Below are 19,059 nucleotides of genomic sequence, written 5' to 3'. Positions count from 1 at the left end.
ATATTTGTTGAAAAATAATTCAGAGAAGACATGCTAAGGATAATACAAAGCAATAACTCCTGCTTAATAATAATGCTAAGCACCAACATCTGCTAAACTTGACAGTGTTTTATACTTCTCTCATACCTTTGCAAGGGTTCACCTCCTTGTTGTGTTAGCACAGTGTCAGTGGTCAGTGCTTCTTTTGCTGTTATTTTTCCTCGACATTTTACTTTACAAAACAGCCAGATAAATTTGTCACATTTATTATTAAACAGTTGTGTTGGCACACATTGCCCAAAGACTTGGGTATGGTTGGGACTAGTACAGTGAATAGTGGCAAAAAATTCAGTGTGGTTTAGTGGCAATACCCAAATGCTGAGTGCATAATTCTTAAGCTAAACTGTGTGTAACTGTAATGAGTTTTTGTATTTCACAGCTGTATTATATAATGCACATGTGTTTTTCCTTAAGCTGTCCCATAAGGGTACTTCAATAAGCATAACAACTTGCAGTGTTGTACATGCTCCTTTTTCCTCCATGCATTGCAGGTATTCTTCACTAAAGTTGTAAGTATAGTTTAATGCAGACTCAGCAGTAGCCATGAGAGGGCTGATGGATTTTGCCAGAGCTTCTCCATATTCTGCTAATAGTGTTTTAGTACAAAACAGAGTGTAATGCTGCCTGAGAGGCAAGTGCCAAGTCCTGCAGTCACACTCTTGAGTCCTATAAAATACCTGGTCCTCAGGTTGTTTTTTATCAGACTGCACATGAGAAGAATGATATTTGCAAAACCAAAGTCCAGTCATGCTGAATTATGTCAGCAGGGGTGGTTTGAAAATACAGAAAGAAAAGCTGGGTTAATTTCACCATTTCTCAAGTTTGCCAGGACTGAACACTGTGCATATGATAATGGATAAATAGCTGTCCTTAATGATTGTTCATTAAAAAACTTGTGACCTCCCCCAGGTCCCCAGGTGCCAATCTCTACTGACAGTTCAATGAGCACAGGATTCCTGTGACTGGTAGCGTGGCAGAAGCTTCATTCCAGCTCTGCAGGGTCCTGGAACCTGCCAGGCTTGCTTTGTCTGAACTTCTTTTACCCTGCCTCCAGCTTTGTTCTGGCTTGTTTGGCTGTTAAAACTTTTCTCATGTCCAGGTGACTATTGTCTTACTTGGTTTACCTTGTTTCTCATTCTGTAGTTGCTTGGTGTAGACATTTTTTTAATATAACTCCTAAAACTAAAGCAGGTTTACTGTGTAGAGCAACATACTTCTGATTCTAGTGCTGTGTCACAGAGGAATACATGCAGGGGCCTTGAAAACAACAGGGGAATGGGGTGTGGTGTAGAGGACTACTGACATGGGATAACGGGAAGGAGCTCTTCTGGATAACAGAGATCCCAGGAAGAGACACACCTTACAAATACTGTAACTGCCTTTCTACTGGAAGGTTTGTACTATGCTTTCTTCTTTTTCTTTAATAGAGACTAATCATTCTTTGATCATACAGTTAAGATGTTGAGCATACTAACAATGCGCCTGTCTTTACTTGGGAAGTGTTTCTTTCTGCCTGTTATAAGACTGGCAGGATATTAATTTTGGCTCCTCTGCAATGGCAGTGGACAACACATACTGCTGTCAGTAGCCACAGTCCAGTAAGGATAGTGCCAGGATAATGTGTGTGCTGCAGACTGAAGAGAGCTTTAGTGCAGGCAGGAGGTGTCCAGGCATGCAGGCTCCAGCAGAGAGTATGGAAATAGGGCTTAGGAGACAGAGCTGAGAAAACAAAAGCAATGCTTCAGTAGGAGAGTGTTAGTTACAGAAATATCTGAAGGAATGAGTGACCTCAGAGGGATCTAAATCTTTCAGTGCTCAGTGTTCACAGCTAACCAAGTTTCCTCTGCCTGAACTGCTTCTTAGGGGTTACATAAGGGTGTGTTGTCACAACAGTCCAGCAACTGTGACTTGGGTTCCCTTCGGAAAGTATAGCCAAGTTTGGAAGTAATGTGGATGACAGCATCAGGAACACGTCAGCTGCACTGTCAGCAAACTAGCAAAGCACATCTGGGGAAGGTGCCATGTAAACTTAGCAAGTCTATTCTTATCCAATACCCTCCTGTGAAATGTTTTTCTATTATTGCCTCTCCCATTCTTTCCCTTAATGAAAGGTTGGAGCATGTTTAGAGTTTATTTGAACCACGTCCAGCCCCTCCTGCATGAGGTCCCTAACTAACTCTTACCCCTCCTCCTCCTCTATTCCTTGAACTCCCCAAGCTGAAGAAGATGTTTAAGGATGCAGCATCCATCAGCAGAAACACTGTTGATGCTGAGAGGAACATCCTTGTCTTCATAGATTCTAACTGGCACAAGTCTCAGTGGTGTAAAGGGAGCAATGTTTTGACTTAACAAAGACAGCTTGCTCAATTCAGCTTCTTAATTTCTCTAAGGACACTTTCTGTGAGCAGGTGCTGGGCAGTGAGGAACAGAGCACTTATGTTGTGCTCAGAACAGCAGAAGCAAGAAAGATATCTGTGTATTTCATTTAATTTGCATTGTCTTCTCTGCTCTGCCATAGGGAAGTCCGTGATGTTCACCATCATGAGCGTTCAGCTTTTTCAATAGGCACTGTTAAGTGCACACTGAAATCTCATGAAACTAAGAGGAGTTTAGAGAGGAATAAAAGCCAGGTCATGCTGAGTATATCCAATTTCTACCAGCTGCAGAGAGAGGTCTCCAGATGAGTTTGACACAATATCACCTGGAGATACAGCACCTAGGGTTACAGATTTCTTCCCAAAGGCAAACCAAAGATATTTCAATCATAAGAGAATCTGAATCATAGGATCAAACGAAGGTTGGGGTTGGAAGGGACCTTTAAAGGCCATCCAGTCCAATCCCATTGCCATCTTCAACTACGTCAGGTTATTCAGAACAGTCACCATTAATGTTTCCAGGGATGGGGCATCTACCATCATCTGGGCAACTTGTTCCAGTGTTTCCTCACCTGCATTGTAAATATCCTACTTGTATATCTAATGTAAATTGACCCCACTCCAGTTTAAACTATTACCTCTTACACTAATGCAACAGGTCCTGCTAAAATTGTCTCCAAACTGAAATAAACTTCCAAGCACTGTCCCTTTGGAACTGATTTTCTAAGGAGGCAGTTGACAACCCAAATATCCAAGTGATACTTGGTCCATGCAGGTTTAATTTTGCCAGATTGTTTTGCAACTCCAGTCTAAGCTGAAGGGTTGGTTTCTCCCAGTTTTAAGATTCACTGATTGCTTCAGCCAGGCTGAGTGAAGGAACTGGGCAGATGGAATTGGGGAAGGACAGAGTAGGTGATCCAGTGTTACTGTTGGTGAAGAGAGTGTGAAAAATTCCCTTGCCACACTTTAAAATTATGGGGTGCAGAGCTACACTTCGGACTGGGGGACAGCAACAGAGGCTTGTTTGCTTATCTATAGAATATAAGATTCTACTCGATGAGGAAGGAAAGGTGATTGGAGCTCTGAGTAATTGATCCTTTCAATACCAAGAATAACAGAAATTAGTATAAACCATTTATAAGTGGTTTGGTTTCCTTATTTATAAGGGTTTGGATGTTACTCTCCCTCAGTAGAACTTTATGGACAGGAATGAAAATAGATTTAATCTATTTTGTATACTTCTCAGGATGTAGCTGGTCATGATGAATCTCACATTCACACCATTATCAATTAAGTTGACAGAAGAGCAAAGCGATCAATGCCAGCTGTGCATTCAGCCTGCTGTGAGCTGTAATTTATTCTTACAGCTTCAGACTGCACAGGGAAGCAAGGAGAGACTGTATGCTCTTTTGCACCAGCAACATAATAGTACAGAACCTCAAAGGCTAGCTGCCACTGAAAGAGTTGTGTTTACTGTTTGTTCACTGGTTTATACATTTCTGTAAATGAAGGAAAAAGAAAGTTTCATCAAATATTTCCTTTCAGTATGGAGACTCCTTGTTTGCCTTATACTCTGATGTTCCTACAGCAGCAGCTACTGATAGATCTGAATTTGGTTGCTGCCCATAAGGAAGAGGCACTAATGGCTTTTTTCCACCATCTAGATATCCTAACCCTCCCTTGGGAGCACATTCAGTGCTGCCTGTTGCAGTTAATGTAGTCATGATGGAGTAGGAAGGGCACACAGTTTGAGTAAATGAAAAAAAATAAAAATAAAAACCAACCAGTGCAGTTATGTACCAGTCCCATTTTGAGAACAACATTCACAAGTACACAATTCTTCTTCTTTCATGGAGGCTTATTGGAAGTGATGCTAGTGAAAGCCTCTCTTCTTGGTGCATATATTCCCTAAAACAACTTCCCACAAGTTATTTCTGGTTCCCTTGTTTGAATTCAAGGCATCTGAGATGGGAACAATTCTTCTGTCCTACTTCTCTAATTCTGGTCTTTTTAGGACCACATCTGTTCTATTCCGCATAAAACAAGGAAGATTTTATTCCCACAACCTGGTGCAATTTATGGTAGTGAGAAAACCTGTAGTGTATTTTACATAGGAGAAGAAATTAGTTAGTGTCAGTTCCCACAATGTGATTCAGTAAAATTAACAATTTTAATAGTTTCAAAGCATGTAGATGAGAAGTACATCTAAAGGGCAAATAAAGTAAGATTTTTTTTTTTTATTTATTTATCTTTTTATACAAATTAAACAGTTTTGTGCAACTGGCCTTCTCATGCATTTCAGTTCCTCTTTGAATGTAAAAGCAGCTCCTGATGAGAAACATTCTTCAGGTCTTATTTGAAGACAGAATTATCTCAAGCTCCATGCTAATACTAACAATGTCCTCCAACTTCTTCAGATGGAAAAATTATGAAAGAGATCGCCTGGGAAAAAACAGGAACAAAAGCTGCCATGGGTTTGGAACTACAGAAAGTGCCAAAAAGAACAGGGAGATCAGCTTTTGGTACCCATCCAAAGTCATTATTTTCCAAAGAGCAAATAAAGGGGGGAGATTCATAGTGGCTTTCAGAGGGATGGATGTGCACTCCACTGAACTTGCTTTTGGATTTTTGCATATAAGCAGCTGTTTTCCCTGATTATTAAGAATGGGCAGTACTGCTTTGGTAAACAGTAGGAAAGTCACTTTTTAATTTTTTTAAAGGAAAATAAAGCAAATCAGTGTAAAGAGCATTCACCAGTCCTGCAGACTAGATTCTGAAATGCAGAGATGCCTTTGGTGTCTTCTATTATAAAATTAATTATCAGAAGAAGAAAAATAGACAGGCAGAATATTACATTTCTTCTGTCAAAATGTGTGCTGTTGATCACTGCTGTGGACAAACTTTTCAGGTAGCTTGGCAAATAATTGTTTCCATAACTATACATCCAAAACATCAGGTCCTCAAAGTTGGCAGGTCTCTCAGAAAATTCTAATCAGCAACTGATTGTTCCTGCTTCTCCCCCTTCCCACTTCTCCCCACACCCAAATTTGCTTCCATCCTGGGCAGTTCATAAAGCTACAGTTGTGTCAGCACCAGAGATGCAGCAATTCTCTGACACACAGAGCTCTGCTCCCCTACCATGCAGTTTGGGAGGCTGGAGACTCAGGCAGTCAGGGACTCTGAGCCACTGCAGCAGCCACAGTGACAGCTCTGTGTGCCACTCTCCACTGTGTGAGTTTTCAAAGCCATCACCTTATGCTACTTCCTTCAGTGTTTCTGCTGCTGCCTGCACAGTGAAGGCTGCAATGGAAATCTGCCTCTTCACTTCTTCCCAGGCTTCCTGTTGATCAGCTTTGCTTTCAATATCAAACATGGCATCATAGATTCCTGGGAAGGACTCTCCTGCATATTTGTTGTGGCTGCTTGGAGCAAAGATGACATGTCTGTGGGAAAGGAAGAAAAAGACAATTATTCCAAATTAAAGAAACTATTAATGGCATGTGTGTTCATTGCATATCTACTGTATAAAGCAGCTATGAATCTCAGGAAGATCAGAACTTACTAAATACCCAAGAAATTGGTCTATAAAAGGACAGTCCCAAGAGCAAAATCTGTTGGAAAGGGCACAGATTTAGGTCAGATGGCCTTCTCCTTGGGAAGAGATGACACATTTGCTAATTAGGAACAAAAACATATTACACTTTTTGAAAATGGGAGCTCAACAAACCTGTCAAAGTAATTTGGCAGTCTGGAACAGAGAATAATGCTAGTTATAGGTGTGTTGTGAGAAATGGAATAGAAACCTCAAAAACAACTAAGTAGCTGCATGATGGTCAGCAGATTACTTTCCTGGGAAAGTAATTTAAAAGGAGAGGAAAAATAATCTGTGGGTGAATTCTTGAAGCATGAATTCTTTAGAAAGTAAGTGATCATATTCTATTAGAACTGCACAAAATGTTGATCTTATTTTTTGGTATAGTATTTTGTTTCCTAAATAATGAATAGCTGTAGATCTGCTCTTAAATTGATTTTAACTATGAAGTATCAAAGCACATTTACACCATGTGAAAGAGTCCTCCCAAATGAAATGAAACATTAAAATGACATTAATAAATGCAAGCAAGTAAGAAGTAATAATTAAAAAAAGAAACCTAGACAGGTCCAAATGATATCCAACACCCAACAAGAAAATTTCTGGAAAGAAATTACTTCATTCTTGTCAAAGTGTGATTGACAGTTTATCCTAAGAGGATGGAAATGTGATTCTCAGTTCTACCTGAAAGACTTCTGGCATGGCGTGAAAACCATCTATCAGGGAGTCAGATATATCCAGTTGTTAGGAAAAGGGGGATACTGAGAGCAAAGTGAGATACACCCCTGAAAGCTGGATTCTTGTCAGGTATTCCTAATAAAAGCACTGGGCTTCTAGAAAGGATATAGTAGTTAGTGGTTTAAGCTATTTGGAGCACCCACAGAAGCAGCCAAAGCTGAGACAGATGGAGTTCTGTAGCACAGCTCAGGCCTTTATCCTGTGCTGAAAGGTCTCTCCCTCTCCCAGCTTTCCCTTCTCAGCTTCTCCCTTCACTGACTCTCACTACACATCTGTTCTCGTTCTTGTCTCCCTGTTTCACCTGTCTTTTCAATACAGTTCATTCATTCCCCACTCAGCCTCACTTTGCAGATGATAAGAGCAACTTGTAACAGCAGTATACTGCACATCTAAAGGTAAAAGAATATAATGTTGTTGTGGTTTAATCAGAGCTGATGAAAAGACAGCCAAAAGAGAGGAATTTGGCTCCACAAGACTGATGTAGTCAAGGAGTTCACCTTAGGGGTTATAAGCAAGTCCAATACTCACTGGATTGTACTTAAAGCAATATGTTGAACTCTGCAATTCCTGCAAGACTTAGACAGCAATTCAACTGACCAGACAGCTGCAAAAATAAAGTGCCTTAGACAGCAGGTCAAGAAACTTTTAGCCTCACCTGTAAAATCTCCTTCCTGGCAAGCCCAGAGGATCAGTGAAAGCTCTTTCTGTCAGCATCAGCTGATCGTTCATGATGCGCACTGCAACTGGACTGCAGCAGAGGGAGACAGAGAAATGTCACACAGCAGCGAAACATGACTTCCCAGTTTCATTTACAACACTTTCTTTTTCTGACCAAAAATAAATAAATAAATAAATAAATAAAGACAAGTGTGGTCTACAGTTCACAAAAAAGCTGAGGTTTTGCAAATGGAGATGCTAAATCCATGTTATATTAATGAACTGATATTTCTCTGTTAGAAAACAACATTTCACACTTTGAAAAATAAAATGGGAAACTTTCTGAGAGTGTCAGATACTTGCTTAGTATTAAATGGCACTGGAAAGATGCCACTTACCAGAGGGGAGAGGAAGGCTGAGTTTTACATAGATGAAGATAGCTAAATTTTTGGTGTCTACCCATAAGCTAAATGTTTATTGTCCTGTTCTAATCTATGCAGTAATGTAGTAAGGATGGGATTCAGCTGCCTAAACATGACTGGTACCATATGTGGTCTGTATTCACTGCACTCAGAGGGCACAGGAGTCCTGCAGGGGCCTTAGGCTTTCAAGCATCATATGGATATCTCAGATACTCTGAAGCATCATCCTCTGTCTTTGAAGTGTTCTGAAAGTACAGATTCTGGCATCACCTACAACACTCAAGTGTAGGTGTCTAAACAGAGCTCTCAGTCCAACTCTAATTTTCATTCCCTTTCCATATGTTACAGTAATTTTAATGACAACCTGATACTAGTAATAAGCTCCATAGCTCATATATATATATGATATACTATAGCTCATAGTATCAATCACAGGAAACATTCTTGTATCTCTTAATTCATCTTAAAAGATACTGCCTGTCTCAAGGTTCAGAGCTCTCTTCTACATTAATCAGAGAGAATCCTTCCTAGTAGAAGAAATAAAGAACTGCCACTCTGGGTACCTAAGGCAAACCTGGACATAAATATATACATATGCATATATATAATTTATTTTTTTTCTGACTTACTCTTTCTTGTCAACTTGTTCAAGTCTCCTGTGAAATTCAGCAGCAGCCTTTGAGAAGTTTGCCACAGCAGAAAAAAGAGGATCTAAGAATGGAAGGAGTACATGAACAACTTTATAGTATTCACTAAGCCAAATATAGTTGCCCAGTAGGAGAACTACATTTGTCTTGATGATAATGTAGCATTAATTTTGTTGTCTTTACATAATTGATTGTTTTTTCTAGTGCAGACTTTAAAGAGCTGCACTACTGGCAAATACCTTTTGCAATGAGACCAACAGTAAAGCAGAGTGCTTGAGAAAGCTTTCACTATCATACATCTTCCCTCTGCCTTGCAAGCAAAAAAATTGTCTGTCTTTGCAAACTGAGAGCTCTGCAGTTACCTGTTTAACAAATGCACTGCAGTGTTCAGGTATAAAAAGCCTGATTTCTGTCAGAAATACCAGCTGTTCCAGAAGACTGCGGGTGAACAGCAGGATTTCCTCTAGGAGAAAGATGTCCCATTCACAGCACAACAGGAGAGTGTGATGCATGCATTGAGCAGAGCTGGGTGAGGCACAAAAGGCACAGAGGGGCAGACACAGATTAAAGCAGCCAAGCCCTGTGTCTGCTGCACACTGGGATTGCAGCACAGGAGGTGTCTCTGCCCTGTCCCTCTGTGCTGTCCCATGGCATTGCCACTCAGACCCCAGGGGTTTGTTTGCCTGACTGTCTGCAGGCAGGTGGGCAGGAATGGCTGCTGCTTTTTCCTGCCCCCTCCCAGCCCAGTACATCCAAGACATGTGGAATAACATGTGGAGAAGCAGCAGGCCTTCCTTTTAATGGCAGTAGCAGCTGTGATGATTTTCTTTTCTTGAGGAAGGCTCTATTTAATACAGACCTGGGAAAAGTAATGATGTATGCAAGTGATTTTTGTAGAATAAATCACAGGTGCATTTTACAGGCTAACTTCTGGCCCCATCAAAACTCAAGTAGAGAGAAAGACAGTTTAAAAGTTGTAAAGTTTTCCCACAAGTTACAGAAAACTTTAGCTAAACCAGAGTGCCCTCTCTTCAATTGTGCAGGAAGATGGGACTTATGATTAGATCATCTCCTAAATCCAGTCCTCTGTTGGTAACTATTATCCCTCCACTGTTTATAGATTTATCACCCAACTTCACATGACAGGCTTTCTGTTCCCAGGATTCCTATTGAAAGCTGCTCCTCAGACTCACTTGCTCTTCTATTTCTAGCAAACTTATTTATTCACCACAAGCCTACACTTGCCTCTTTTTTGTCTCATTGCTGTTGTTTAGTTGGTGCAGTTGAGGCACAGATTTTATGTATGCAAGCTGTTTACAGGCTGCAGCTCAGAGGGACATGTCACCTTGTGAGGGTGAGAATTTGCACATGTCCACAACCCTGTGTCAAGAGCTCTAAGTTTGCCAGGGGGCAGAGCTCTGCCCTGCTGACAGCATGGCCATGTCACAGCAACAAATTATATTTCGGAAGCAGTAGGAGGGGATTTAAAAGAGAAAAAAAACAAAAAAAACCCCAAAAAACCAAAAGATCATCTGACATCTTTATAAGAAATTTCATGTTCATTTTCACTAGCTATTCAGAGTTGTCAATGTTATTTTAGAAAACATCACGTTTGTTTTCTTCTCTTGAAAACATTATTTCCCAATAGCATATGACTACAAGCACATATTTTATGAAAAAAACAGTTCCAGTCTTCATTGTTGCAGATGGACAGCTAAAATGTGAAACCAAATGTAAATAAGAACCTTAATCTATTCTTTTAAAGGACAGTTATATTATTTAGTCAGGCTTAATCAGCAATTTTCCGACATTCAGTGTTGTCAGTGAGCAATTCTGTGAAAATGCTGAGTGAAATAAACTTTAATTTTCACAGTATTGTAAAGCCTACCTATGTTATTTAATACACTCTGGTGCAATAGAATAAATAAAAAATTTTAAAATATAGCTTAATTCAAGAAATAATTTAAAATTCATCAGGTATCAGAGAAAAACCATGAAAATAATGATAAGACTAAAATAATAGTCGAAATGATACATTTATAAAGTTATTAAGGAAATGTTTCTGTGTTATTTGGGTAGAAAAAAAGCTAAAATTAGAAGATTGCTTCTAGATTCTAGGAATAAACAAGAATAGATGCATTGGTTAGGAACTTTTAATCTGAAAAGAGATAGAAAATCAAACAATGAAAATAAATTCTTTCACAGATATTTTGATGGATGTTCTACTACTGCAAAAAAAAATAGATTTGATCTTACAAGACATGCTGCAGTGAACACTAGAACATATTGAAATAACTCTTGGTGTTTTACAGAATCTCAGACCAGATAATCCATCATACAAGGCTTCATCTGCCTCAAGATATCTTTTTACAAAAAAGGCTGTCTTTTCAAAATAGTCAACAATTTTTCACCTAAACCATTACATGACATTTCAAATGTAAATTTTAATTTCTCCCAAATGTGGGTTCAATTTGAGTTACTTAACAATGTTTCACATACCTCAAATGAGAACTGCATCTCCAAAAGGTGGTTTATATCTCTAAATCATGGGTTCAGCCTAGGTGAGTTAGGATTGACTGAAAAATCTCCTTGGTGCAGAAACATAAGGAGTGATGAAGGCAAGAAGGAAAAAAAAAAAAAAAAAAAAAAAAGAAAAAAAGGGGAGACAAAAAATGTCTGTGGGAGCTATGCCAGCCTGGGATCCAGAGCACTCTGCTGCTTTAGAGCTGTTTCATGGGCTCCAGAGCAGCGTGTTCAGGAGCTCAGCAAATGGATGTGCTCATGCAGGAGAGCTGGAAAAGGGCTCCTGTGGCTTAAAACTGGCAACCAGGCACTGAGGAGGATGGTGAAGCTCCCTCCCCAGGGTCAAATGAAATTTTGGATGAGGAGGAATGGACACCTATGTCCCTGAATTTACAAGCAGTTGCCACAAGCACTTGACTTGTCTTCTTTTTTAAGCAAGGGAGTGAGAAGCAGGCTGGGATCCCTCTTTGTCCTACATTTGAGGTCCTTGACTGCCCATGGGCACTGTAATAATGCTTGTAATTAATAATATGCATGAAAATTGTGATAACCCTCTTATCAAGGCAATAATGTGTTAAACCTGTGTTGTGTTTAGGAAAAAAAACAAAACTAGAGGTTCTTTACTGTGATGGCAAAATTCAAACAAGAAAAAAAGTAATTAATTTGCAGAGCTATGACAGATGTAATATGTCCTTGCATGATTCTAATTAATGCACATAAGAAACAGTCCTGTGGCTGTTACTCACCAAATGATACTTTGTAAAGTTCCAGCTGTTCTTCATGCTTCTTGGCCAATTTATAAATCCTGTTGCTGTATCCTTTTAAGGCTTCTCCGTAGTCTCTAGCGTCGAAGGGAATGACCTGGGAATCTGCCAGTTCATAAACCAGTTTGCCTCGTAACTGGGCAATTGTTAGCTGTTTCTTGAAGGTGGGGTCATAAAATTTTTCCACTAGCTCAAATGTCTCATACACAGTGTGATAAACAGGATAATTGCTGAATTTGTCTGTTTTCTGGAAAAGAGCAAACAATTTTGTCAATGCCCTGTATTCTGGCTGCAGTTAAAAGATGTATTGATCCCTTTACGACCCTGATGTTTTGTTTGGTTTCCAAATCAAAAAGCTATTTGCTCCACAACACAATTTACAATCCTTCATTTTTGTGTGTTCCCATTAAAAAATTAAACCAACCTGAATCCATGGACTGTTGCACAGGATTAAGTGAGGAGGCTTCTTTCTCTCCACCCACACAGACCTGCCTTTTTCATTGCACAGAGGTTGCCTTCTCCAAGACTAAAAACAGTTTGGAGTTTGGATAACAAAAGTCCTCTATCACAGCCCCTTTTTACCTTGTGCAGCTGTTTCTGAACACAACTATGGAAGGTTTGTATATTAAGGGGACTATTAATAGCATGGTGGAACAAACTATCCACCTTCAATCAGACTCTATAAATACCTTTCTGTGTACTTGAAATCCTATAGAATATACACATCACTGTAACAGGTTTCATTCTCCAAACATTTAGGTTCTTTGCTAAATTAAGAAATGTCACTTATATACAAACCAGTCAAAGATGTTTTGAAGGTTTTTTTATTAATTATTAATAAATGCTTTTAGCAGGATGACTGCTCAGCACCATCAAACTTCTTCAAGCAATCTGTCAGACTTACCCTGTTCTTGGTGTAACGAGCTCTGCCTGATGCAATTCCCAGTCGCTGGAAATAAGCTTCAAAATCACTGCCTGACCCCAGTTTATTTATTCTGCATGCAGAAAAGACAACATCTTAGTGAGAGCACTTACTGAACAGGATGGTAGTAATTTATGCAAAATGCAGATTTTTCAGAGAAATCCAGGTCAGCTCTTCTGACGGGCACATCAGGGACACTAGTGAGATCAAAGACTAGATGAGTGGCAAGCTTAATTATTTAACTGATTTTATTGCAACACCCTGATTCAGTATACAATGGTGCTAGGAAGATCTTTTAATTGTAGAATCCTAATTATGGCAGTGATGACATTAAAAACACAAACACTTTATGCACAGGAGCCATAAAATTGTATCAGGCGTGTCTCTGCCGTCTTAAAACATCAATGGCATTTCCAAGCTAATCCGAATTGGGCAGCAGTGTGTGTACAGACAGATGTGTCTGTGTGCTTGGCACAGCAGAGACGGGTAAATCATTCCCATTGGGAAAGGAAGGCACGGCCGCGGGCCGCCGCTGCCATCTGATGGGGAGCTGAGGACACGGCAGCAGACAGCCCAGCGTCCTGGGCATGTTCAAATATTTACCTTTGAAGTTCATAGGCCTGACCTGGTGAATAATTAGTCCTTCTCAAAAAAAAAAAAAAAAAAAAGGAGAAAAAACCCCCAAACCCTACCAAAAGCGAAGTTTCTTCTGTTCCACCTTTCTATTTCAGCAAGGAACTCTGAGCATCAGCTAAGAATGATCAGATCTGGTAGATTTTTCATAAGGAGCAAATCTCAGTGAGTCTAATGAAACTCACCTTAGCAGGGCCAGGAATATGCAGAAAATTTTTGTCAAATCACAAAAAGAGGCACTTTACCTTATGTCAGTAATCTCATGCTGTGAATAACATTTAGGCTTTCTAAGTCACGGGCAGAAAAAGTGTTTTGGAGTACCTTCAAATATGAAGTCTTAATACATACATATATATATTTGTAATGTAATACATTTACATCCATTGTACAAACAAGGAATAATTACTTCAAGTTGTTTAATTACTGCTTTTTAATTGCTGCTCTAGGCAGCTTCTTTCAACTCTGTGCTAACAATTCTGATTTTATCTCACCTGGTAGGTGACTAAGCTGTTTTGAACTCTTTCTCCACCATTTCTTGGAATGCTTTTCAAATTGCTTTTCTACTAATAAAAAGGTCTTTAGAAAGTGTGAGATTTCATTTCACTGCAGAAATAATGTCAGCATCATTAAAGAAAAATAATAAAATTTTATTTTATTTTACTATAAAAGATACTGCCAGAGAGTCACCTTGTGCTAGAAGGTTTTGTATTCCTGCCATAAATAGCACATCTCAAAAAATTCTGGTGAGTAGCCATGCCATGATAGGATTAAAATATTTGGGTAAAAAATCCCCAAAGATATTGACAACTTACCTGGGATAGGTATTATTTTCAGGTGAGGGATCTTTCTCAAGCCAGCTGTCATAAAGAGATTTATTTTCATAACCCTCATCAGGGCTTAAAATCTGGGGAGGGAAATATTATAATCTCATTGGAAGAACCTCTACCTTGATTCATTATCAAAGGAGATCTTCACAGCTCCCTGCATCATTCTTAACCAGCAGTGCTGCTGCATGCAGGGAAGTGAATATTGACATTTGTTACACACATTTATGCATTCTCAAACAAGAAAAGAATCTCACAGCTACTTGGAACCAACTACAGACAGTAGGAAAGAGCAGGTTAAAAGCTTAAGGATGCTGCCTGGAGCTCATCTACTGCAGGGGAATTGTGAATGTACACATACAACAGTATATATAATATTATGGGACTCATCCAGAAACTAGAACCTGCTTTGCTTTCAGCAGGAATGAGGAAATGGCAACTATGAGCCTGTTAGCCCTGAGGTTTGCCCTGCACAGCAGCAATATTCTCTCAGCAAGCCTAAACTTAAAATTTGACTGCTTGTTCTGTAGGAAAGGTACAAAAGAATTGTGCTAGAAGGAAGGGTCCAAACCAGTCATAGTATAGCAGTTCCAGGGGGACACAACCAAGCCTGGAGAATCATTGTGCAAGACACTGTATGTACAAATGTGGGTCTCACCCTTGCCTCAAGGAAACCCCCAAAACCTCTGTAATCAGGATGGAAAAGGTAAGTATTAGTGCTGTCACCATGCTGCCAGAAAAACTATAGAAGAGTATAAAATAAGTTGACCAAAGCTCTTAGAAAACCTGTGGCAGAGTAGAAATAAATCAAGACTCCAGCCCTGGTCTCCACCTACAATTTAACAACCTTTATAGACACAGTCCTTTAAACATAAGAGTGGTTATGATGTGCAGAGGATTGGAAATTTGTTTTTCTGAAATACAAAGCATGAATGTTCATGGACACTTACACGACCCCACCATATTGTTGAGACTTAAATTCAGCCTTGAAAAACATACAGACTCCAAATTGAAATTCCAAGGAGTTCTGACCTCTGAGATTCTGTCAGCAGCTAGCAGGAAAATAACAACTTTGTGAAATAACTGCTTGGCTGCTGTCATTTTCAGAGTACTCTGGTCAAGTCCTAGGGCTAAAGTGAAACCCGCACATTAATAAGAGAAAGCTGAACTCTGACATATGGGAGCAAAAGCACCCTGTGCTTGGCAAAGATTTTATTCTAACAGCTCTGGTCATACAAAAAACTTTGGTCAGCTTTTTCATACAACACTGAGAGCATAGTAAAATATAGTATTTGCCCTGACTTAGAGCCAAATCTAGGATCAGCATAAGATTCCTGCTAACTCAAGAGAAGATGAAGAGTTTTAAGTTTAAATGCAAAAGAAGCAGGGATCATCACAGGGGAATTGGAGTTGAACAGCATTTGGTGTTGCAGACACCATTTGGTGCTGACCAAATGTCTAAATCCTGGCAGCAAAGCAGGGCCAAAAGGACAGTCAACAGCTAAATGTCCCATCTGTATGCTGGACCACCCTTAAATGCAGAACTCCCTGAAAGGAAACACTTCATGTGAACACTACACTTCTTTCTGGTGAGAACTGGCACACTAAAATACAAGAGCAAAGAGATCTTTGGGTAACTAGATGTTGGAGGTCTTAACAGAATAACTTTCCTTTGGACATGCATAATCAGAGGTCAGGCTGACAGGTTTTCTATTATTTACATCATGCTTCTCCTGTTAAAAGCTAAAATAACAGTGAATATGACATTTATTTTTTCAAGTCAGTCTCAAGTACTTTGCATGGTACTTTAATGGAAGTTTTCTACTTAAAACAGGAATAGTTGACTTAAGATCAAGAGTGAGGTCCTATTTTTAGCCCAGAGAACTTTTTTGTAACTTTGTTTATCTTTTGCAGAAAAATGTCTTCCTGAGTTCCTGGCTTCCTGGTTTACTGCAGACAGAAAGCAAATTATTTTATCAAGGGCCCTGCAGCACTAAGGACACGAAAATTTTATAGACAAAAGAGAATGCTCCTCAGTGTGCCAAGTGTCAGAGCTAATATTTGAACAGCACAACTTCTTCCCTCTGCAAGGATGAAAGATTTATAAGATAGAAAGAACTGATAGGAAAATAAAATGTAGAAAAGAAAAAAAAATCATGGGAATGGCATAGATAAACTTCCCCATATCTCAACCATGGTATTTCAGGTGGTAAAAGTGCACTGTGTTTGAAAATAATTTGGGATGAATGCATCTATCAGAATGGGAGATGGGTACCTGGAGTCATCCTCCCACGTGCCATTACAGGGCACATTTTTACACTGGACCTGAGCTCCCTTAAGATCAGAGGGGAAACAGTTTCAGTACAGTTCACACAGTTAGACAACCACATTTGGTCAAATCAGTCTCATTCTCTTTCTACCCCATGCCTTTACAGGGAGTATACATTGCTTAAATCAGGCAGAGCTGTCTTCTGCTAATTGAGAGGAATCCTCATCTGAGGATGGTGGCAATGGCTCATGACAGGTGCCTAATCTGGGTAAGATGTATGGCAGATAAAGTTCATGCTTTAATGCATCACAACCTTCCAGCCTTATGATAATGTATCCTGGGAGGTGAAAGTAAGGGAGTCATGGTTAGACAACTTGAAATAATGCAAATCCATACATCAGACCTGTTAAAAAAACCTTCCTAATCCTTCAATATTTATGATGTATTTCAGAATCTCAGTGAGATATGGAGGAGATTTGGGAGAACAGAGATGGTAGCTAGCCAGTGTCAAAAATAATTTCCTTCAATGTTCAGAGAATAAATTTAGAGAATTGATTTTGCTCAAGCATTTTACCATCTTGCTTTTATTATTATTAGTTTTTCTGTATATTGCAAATAAGATTCCATTTATGTCAGTGACACATTTCAATTCTTTTTAAGAATACTGAGGAACTGTGAGCATGGACTGTGTACTGTTGATGGGATGCTTTGCTACTGATTTTGGTGGAATCAAGATTCTTCCAGCAAAGCAATAAAATAAAACTGATACTATTCAATAGTCCAATTTTATAAAATAATCTTGGAATCTTACTTATTCTTAGAAAGGCAAAAAAAAATTGATTCTGTACCTCTTTTGTCAGATTATACACCAGCTTGTAGAGAAGAGGGGTACAGTCAACTCTTAATGTGTAGTTACCTGAAAACAAAACACAGACATGGAAATTTTACCTTCATGTATTAGGGGCATTTTCTTCTTAATGGATTAAATAAATCCTGCATTCCTTTCTTAGATAAACTATTTTTGACTAAGGCAAGAATTTAGATCTTGCCTCAGAATATATACAGAAATATACAGCATGGTCTCACTTTGTGAGCTACTGCCACTGCAAGACAATAATGTGTTGGTTATAGTATACCCACTGTAATGTAATTATGCCTTATCATGGCTCTAAAGTATGCCTCATAATCCCTCATTAGCTACAAGCCCTTGTCACTCACACACTTCCCAAAGCTTTTATTGAACAGAAGGCAAAAAGTAAGATGATGGAAAAAATACCAGATAATGTTAATGAGGTTTCCAAGGACAGTCTGTATTTGAAAACTAGAAATCAAAGCCACAAAAGTGCTCAAAACAATGACTTGCTTTGCTTCTTTTCATTGCTGTAGGACAATAAATAGAAATAATTTGCTGTGCAAAAAGTGGCATAGGAAGTGCTGTGGAGAACATATGATGATAAACAAAATAATTTTCAGAGTACCTGGATACCAGGAGTCTACAAGGGATTTTACTGCTCAGGTGAGAGATGTCCAAGCTACTTAAACCAGTGCACTGAACATGGTGTTCTTGTCCTTATTATACACTTCTTTTCCAGTTGTTTTGCTTTCACATTCTCTTTAACGCATTAAGCAAGAGACAGGTTTGAATAATCAAGATTTAGAAGAAAATTGTTAAGGCAGCAGCATGTTGGCTGCAAACCAACTAAAAAATATGAGTTACAATCCATGGTGAGAATGTGAAGCAGTTGTAAAGCTATTATTTCACTTGTGAGATTTCCTAGGTGTGAAATTCTGCTCTACTTTTTACACAGCATGTAGGCAGCATAAATGAAGGAACAGTTCTAACCCTCCTTATTCCCCAACTCCAACTGAGCATTTAGAAACTAGGTTTGGCTTTTCTTTCTTTCCAATCCTTTTGTGACAGACAAAAATTTTAGCTGACAGGAATAAAAAGCGTTCCTAAATATGCCTGTAGATAACCATTTTATTCACACACAGGAAGCCCAAGTAAGTGGGATTTGACATGGGAAGAGTAATGCCCTGAATAACCAAGGTTATGATGCAGAGCAGTTTCACAGGGCTCTTTTGACTATTATTTCAGCACAGAAATCAGAAAGAGGTCTCTCTGTAATAAATTGCAGCATAATTTCAGAAGGATTTTGTGACATAGATCATAGTGTTGAGCCCTCTCAAAAAAAGGCCAGTTTCTAAGCAGCATTCCTAAATGCATATTTTCATAATATGAAGGACTCAGTAAATTGAATAATGATGGATAAGTTTTTTTGTGAAACACTTTTCAGTGCTTATTTTTCAAAAAAATTCCTGCTGTAATAAATATATAATTCCCAGCTCCTGGCAAGCAACCAAGGTGAGCTCAAAGCACCAAAGCACCTCAGCACCTCCCACCCCACAAAGTATAAACCTTATAATCATAATAATTTATTGTCTAAAAATATTATAGTTCCACAGGGAAAGGAGCTGGAGCTGTGACCAGAACAAGGAGCAGACTGTCATATATTAAAACTACAATTGTAGATTACAACTAATGCAATTAAGAGACAGTTTAACATTCAGAATGCTCAGTTCATTAGCACAGAATAATAAACTCCTCCCAAGGAGACATTCTGGACTCAGACATGTGGACTGCATCTCATGGA

At 39.0% G+C, this 19,059-nt stretch overlaps 1 protein-coding gene across 1 annotated transcript in view; it reads right to left on the bottom strand.

Annotated features, from left to right (window-relative positions):
* Positions 1-3,532: 3,532 nt before the first annotated feature.
* The window catches only part of LOC306801343 (N-acetylated-alpha-linked acidic dipeptidase 2-like), a 30,991-nt gene continuing 15,464 nt past the window's right edge, over positions 3,533-19,059 (bottom strand). The window contains exons 13-19 of the mRNA XM_079304318.1: positions 17,254-17,321; positions 14,125-14,216; positions 12,662-12,752; positions 11,740-12,004; positions 8,453-8,534; positions 7,400-7,492; positions 3,533-5,857 (exon numbers count right to left, since the gene is read on the bottom strand). Of these exons, the coding sequence (XP_079160444.1) occupies positions 5,668-5,857; positions 7,400-7,492; positions 8,453-8,534; positions 11,740-12,004; positions 12,662-12,752; positions 14,125-14,216; positions 17,254-17,321 (881 nt within the window). The 3' untranslated portion in view covers positions 3,533-5,667. The remainder of the gene's footprint in view (positions 5,858-7,399; positions 7,493-8,452; positions 8,535-11,739; positions 12,005-12,661; positions 12,753-14,124; positions 14,217-17,253; positions 17,322-19,059) is intronic.

The sequence above is a fragment of the Erithacus rubecula genome, assembly GCF_903797595.1.
Source record: "Erithacus rubecula genome assembly, chromosome: 1".
NCBI classification, from domain to species: domain Eukaryota; kingdom Metazoa; phylum Chordata; class Aves; order Passeriformes; family Muscicapidae; genus Erithacus; species Erithacus rubecula.
This window is presented reverse-complemented; position numbering and strand designations above follow the sequence as displayed.